Below are 5,731 nucleotides of genomic sequence, written 5' to 3'. Positions count from 1 at the left end.
ACTGGTGTCCCCAGGCTATTTACAGCACCGCAGCCCACGAGAAATAGGGTCTGGACAGGTCATGCACGGCCCATCTCAGACTCTGAAGGACTTGACTTGATCCCCATCAACATCCACCGAGTAGTTGACTGGGGAGTTTTCATTAAAAAGACCTTCTAAGCTGAAGGTTCAATATGAATTCCATCTTCCCCATACTCTCCCTGGTAGAGATGTAGAGAATGGACTTAATCCGAGAAGGAAAAGAGAAATCAATAGATTTGTCTGCTCTGAAAAGACTCTCATTCGGAAGCCCCTATTCTGAAGACTCTTACAGGCCTTCCTCCCCCAACAATTTGCAGAGGCAAAGTTAAATCTGGATCGCTGCCACACCACTTGAAAGGAAGTGCTGATCCAAGCTTGTACTCTTACAGCAGCATTACAGAGTAGAGTTTGATTAGGAAGCAGAGCGACTAACAGGCTAAAGTCTAAGGTCAGTTCAAATTTATCCAAAAAAAAGTCAATGACGCTTCCTTTCCATTGATGAATCTCCGAAGATTTCCACAGCATTTCTGCATTACAACAAGAACGTACCGGATTTACAGAAATGAATCCAAGTCTCAGTTGCAACAGAATTATGCATCAAAATTCAGCGTGGTGCATGATTTCTCATCACAGACCGTGGATTCAGCCCTTGCATTTTAGGCCAAGAATTGCTACCCCCTTACCTCTTTGTCAAAGTTTGCTTTGGTGAATTCCAAAGAGTTCAGGAGTGCATTAGTAGCTGCTAGCTTCACATTGTTGCTGGGCTCTTCCTTTCTCATTCCCTGGATGATGGCCGTCAGGATCTCATTGGATTTGTCCTGAAGTTGCTCTGGATCCTAAAAGAAGGGTTGATAAAGTTATTTGGCAACTGAAAAACCTTTTACATATTTTAAAGTAACCTCAAATTTGATGCGGAAATCTACAAGCAGAAGTCTTAAAGACATTTAGGCCAAGAAGCCCTTTGTTTGCTGGGAGGACCAGAACACCAGTACAGGGAATTCATACACCACGATGTCCTTCCAGCTTCTGGGACAGGAAAGAGAAGACTGAACTGCACACAAATACTCCAGATATTCAAGTCATAAATGCCAAATAAACTCGACTGTTTCAAACAATAGGTCACCAAGCTTGCGACTACTTGACTTCATTCAGTTGGCAGTTAAAAACCACTGACTGTTTTCCAGTTCCTTTATATACTGGGCAGAGTCTATGCCAGTAGTTGCGGTTGATACTTTTATTGACGAAGCTGCCAATCTCTTTTGCTCACAGAGCAAAAATATATTGCCTAGACCAATAGCAAGGACTGTAACTGTTAAGCGCTCGAGGCTTAAAGAATAAAGCTGTGAGCATAGACTAAAGATTAATTTTTCTTCTTGGTAAATTTAAGATCCCCAAATAACCGTAATAATTGTTACACTGGAATTTATCCAGCAGCGGATTCCTAAACTACAGTCACACACTGTGTCACAATGCGACTGACAAACTACAAAACTCCAAGAGGGATCCGGGTTACAAAATACCCAACCAGCAAAGCCAGGGCATCCAAAAATCCAGAGGCCAACGATACACACCACCCAAGGAACGTGCACCCAAGCCTCGCACGGACTCGGAACGAACAACGCTCGACCCGGAGCACTCCCTCCATACGGCTGTGGATAGATTTCCGCTTTTATTTCATTGACCCTCCACGAAGCAACCGACCTCCCCGGTGAAACCAAACCCTGCAGCCTGATGACAAGCACCAAACAGAAGATTTCTCTTTCCACCTCCCAGTACCGAGGCTCAACCAGCGATACGCCACGCTCGTGCTCTCTAGGGCATTCAGCGGCACCAGAAAAGCAGCAGCTAATTTTGCTTTTTGGTGGTAGGTCAGAGAGCGCACAGGGTTTTTGCAAGCAATTCAGATCAGATACTTGATGCAACGCATTGTGATACTGCTGATAAAACCACGATACCTTTTCTAGAAGATGCCTCAAAGAGCTAAATATTTTTGACCGTGCATCAAAAATTCCTGTATTAAGAATAAAGGGACTCTTCACACACGATGAAGGTAGTTGTCAGGTTTCCCCAACGCAGAAAGGAATCAAACACTTATAGAATCATAGAATGGTTTAGGTTGGAAGGGACCTCAAAGATGGTCTAGTTCCAACCGCACTGCCACAGGCAGGGACGCTTTCTACTAGAGGAGATTATTCAACCTGGATGTTCAGTTGAAGTTTTGTAACAGAACCCCTCACCATCGTATGGCCGCAGCCACAGACAGACTTAAATCTGCACCTTATGAAAGATGACCTGGATTTGTGCTGCGAAAGCAGGTCAGCCCTTTCAGCCACCGTCCTCCCGTGTTTACTGCCCATCGCTCTGTCAGCACAGAGACATCCTCCGGACAGGTATTACAAGAGAGCCCCAAGGCAACTGTACGGCCTCCTGGATTACAGGCGTGAGAAAAGGAAAGCCTGGAGGAGGAGAGGTTGGGCCAGCACTTCAAATATACTATAAAATATACTCAAGATAATAAAATAGTACTTAAGATACACTCACGATATCCTGACAGATGTATCCAATGGCCTCCAACGTCGACTCTTTCATGTGCTCCGTACTGTGCTGATTCGTAACGTTCGCTACCAACTGGGGAATGAGTTCGGGCCACTGGTTCATGGGGATCTCGGCGCACGCGATGCCAGCCACGCACTGGGAGGCTGAGCTGGGCCGGTACGTCTCTGTACCCAACGTCTGCAAAACCTGCGGGAGAGATCAGCAGGCGACGGTTTGATGTCAGTGACCAAAGAGACGGGCGCTGGTTCGCCACCGAAGCCTCTGCTTGATGTTATTCCAAACACACCCCTTCCCCAGTGAAGCAGTTCGCTCGTTCTGCTTTCTCCCACTGCAAACGAGGTCGCGACCACGGACAAATAAAGTTTGAAATGAACTTGGCCATGGCTGCCCCTTCCAGGAAGTGAGATACAGCTGTGTGATTACACGTACGTCTACCACATCCTTTAAATCCCATACACAATGCTATGCACCATAACGCGCAACAATGACTCACTGAACAATTCCTCCCGGCTTGTATTATACGGCAAAATTGCGAAAGTTAAACAAATTGTGGTTTAAAAATGCTCCCCCCCAAACACCGGACTCTTTAAGATAATCTGAATAGGACTGAATAATTTTCTTCCGTTTTAACTGCAGTCAATCAGAAGAATGATTTTTTTTTTTGTACACTTCAATAACTGTTTCTTAAAAAATACGAAGGGGCGTGCATTTGTTTCAGCATTTCCAGTTATGCATCTTTGTTTTCCATATATCCACTTGACAAATACTGTATTTCTAATGACAGAAAACAGTAATAAACTGGGTTTTTAAGCTTCAGGATGTAACAACATGACCGCCTTTGTTAACAGTGTAAGTTCCCCTTTAGCTATTATCAATGTAAATAAAAGACTAAAGTTGTATCATCATCACTCGCCCAACCTTATTGTGCTATATATGGATCCTGTTAACACGAAAACATTGCATAAAGCATACGGCCAACTTGTATCCATTACAAAACGCTGCGTACAGCCGAGCACACCTTTGTTCCCATAAGCCAAAAACACACTAAGCCACCCGTTCTGCCATTGCAAGTCCTGAACTTTAACTATCAAAGAGCACAGGAGTCCTCAGGCAAATTCCCCACCTGTGTGAAAATTTAAGAAGATAGTTTCTTATTTGGAACTTGCAAATTTTTGACCATGTTCTACTCTCAAAATTTGCTAGGCTTCATATAAACACGTGTTCAGACACAGAGTACGCTTCAAAGGTGTTAACGTGGATTGTAAAACCTTTGAGGAAGCTGTTCAAGTATAAAAAAAAGCAAACACCAACCCAGTTGCAGTTGCCCAGCGGGGAAGCCGTGCCCGTTGGCTCCCGCAATCACACAAGACTATTCAGAGGCTCCTTGTAAAAGTATTTAGCAGTGTAAATTTAAAAGCAGCAGCCTCGTACCTGTTTGGTTTTCTTACCCTAATAATTCTATGGATTAACCATGCTATAAGCAACAAAACACCCAAGCAAGCGCAGAAGATGTTGCTTGTCTCACGAAAGGGAGCAGCCAGCCAACGCACCACACCTCAGATGGAAAAGGACGGACAAGACGCTCATCGCTCACGCGAGAAAACAACAGGCGGAGAAGCAAAAAGTCACCAAACTTACGTAGTTCTTGACTTCCCGGCGGGCGTTGGCGTCGATCGCGAGCCATCTCTGTTGGTACTGGGCCTTGATGTCGGGGTCCTTGGAGGTCAGGGAGTTCTTGATCTGCAAGCCGGCCGCCACGCGGGCAACTTGGCTGTTGCCGGGGTTTGCCAGCACTCTGGACAGTTCCACCAGGAAGGTCGGCTGCGGAGAGAGCGGGGCTCAGCACCCATCCCTGCCCGTGCCTCCCTGCCAACCGGGGGGGGAAAAATCCCCATTCACCCCAAAAACACCTGAGACAACTGGCTGAAGCTCCTTCTCTACCAGGCCAACGGCAAACCGCCGCCACCGCGCAACGACGGCGGCTCTATCCCGAGATTACGGGCGTTAAGCTCCTAATTAGAACCGCTGGAAAGCGACGTAAGTAGGCACTGACTTTGCTAGATTTTTTTTCAGCTTACTTGAGAGACTGTTACCTCTGGTGCTCCTGCCTGCTTTAAGTACTCCTTTAAATAAATTACTCGGGTCGTATGCCAAGATATGTATTTTCTGGATGGATATCAAACATGGCGAAGAGTAACTCTCAGCTACTTAATTCCTTGCTTCAAGGCAAACACCCAAACTATAATCTAACACGGGATTTGTTAAAATGTGAAATCAGATGCTCCTCCGGTGCATTACAAATAGGTTTGTAAGATTACAACCTTGCTTCTCTGCAATCAAAGGTGCATAGACACACATGAAGATTACCCCCCGCAAAAAGCGCGTGGGTGTGGATAAAAATACCTGACATCGGTGCCACTTGCTTTTGGTGAGAGGTAGCGAGAAATGCCTCCGCGTTTAAATCCTTCCCTCACTTGACAGCTTTACATCTCAGAGACTTCCGCCGCGTACAAGACGCGGCTAAAGTTTCAGCAGCGAAGCTTTTCCATTTCGCTGGCCCTATGAAGCGTTTTGCCTACTGAGAAAACCTTTCTAGGAAATAGTGGAAACAGCTGCACCCCGTTCAAAACTGTTTCACACTGAGCAGGAACATGGTTTTCCTGAAAACATTTAACATACAGTTACATGTAATCCGTTCCTAGAACGTTTGTAACAGAACTTAAGATACGTACAAAGATTTTTACGGCACCAAAAATAGCCATTTTTAAAACTCACAACTTTCAAAAAGTTCAACAGAAACATAGGATGTCTAATATCCTGCATTTCCCATTTTCAATGACCAAACGCAGCTCCACAAAAAAAAACCCAAAAGCAGTATTCTTCAACATTCAAATTGCAGAATTTGGTATCAAAAATGTGGGGCAACTAAAACTGATGAGTGTAAGCCATTAGGAATACTCTGAAATTTTAATGCAATAGACAAAACTCCTACAAATGTACCACACTAACCCGCTTCCCAACCATCAAGATTGCTCACGTTTTATATGCTGATTTTATTGAGTGAAGAACCATTCAAAAGTAGTTCACAGGACCAAATGAAAGTGTTGCTGCCACCTTTAAGAGGAAAACTGTACTAAAATTCAAAGCTGAAGAA

General features: G+C 44.8%; 1 protein-coding gene across 2 annotated transcripts in view; it reads right to left on the bottom strand.

The window, feature by feature from the left end:
• Positions 1 to 4,392, bottom strand: part of KPNB1 (karyopherin (importin) beta 1) — a 21,132-nt gene extending 16,740 nt beyond the window's left edge. The window contains exons 1-3 of one of the 2 annotated variants that reach the window (XM_009885068.1): positions 4,216 to 4,392; positions 2,563 to 2,763; positions 705 to 857 (exon numbers count right to left, since the gene is read on the bottom strand). In XM_009885068.1, coding sequence (XP_009883370.1) covers positions 705 to 857; positions 2,563 to 2,679 — 270 coding nt within the window. In that variant the 5' untranslated portion in view covers positions 2,680 to 2,763; positions 4,216 to 4,392. The remainder of the gene's footprint in view (positions 1 to 704; positions 858 to 2,562; positions 2,764 to 4,215) is intronic. The other variant, XM_009885059.1, reaches the window with a different exon arrangement.
• Positions 4,393 to 5,731: the final 1,339 nt, after the last annotated feature.

Source organism: Charadrius vociferus, unplaced genomic scaffold (genome assembly GCF_000708025.1).
Source record: "Charadrius vociferus isolate BGI_N301 unplaced genomic scaffold, ASM70802v2 scaffold960, whole genome shotgun sequence".
NCBI lineage: Eukaryota > Metazoa > Chordata > Aves > Charadriiformes > Charadriidae > Charadrius > Charadrius vociferus.
This window is presented reverse-complemented; position numbering and strand designations above follow the sequence as displayed.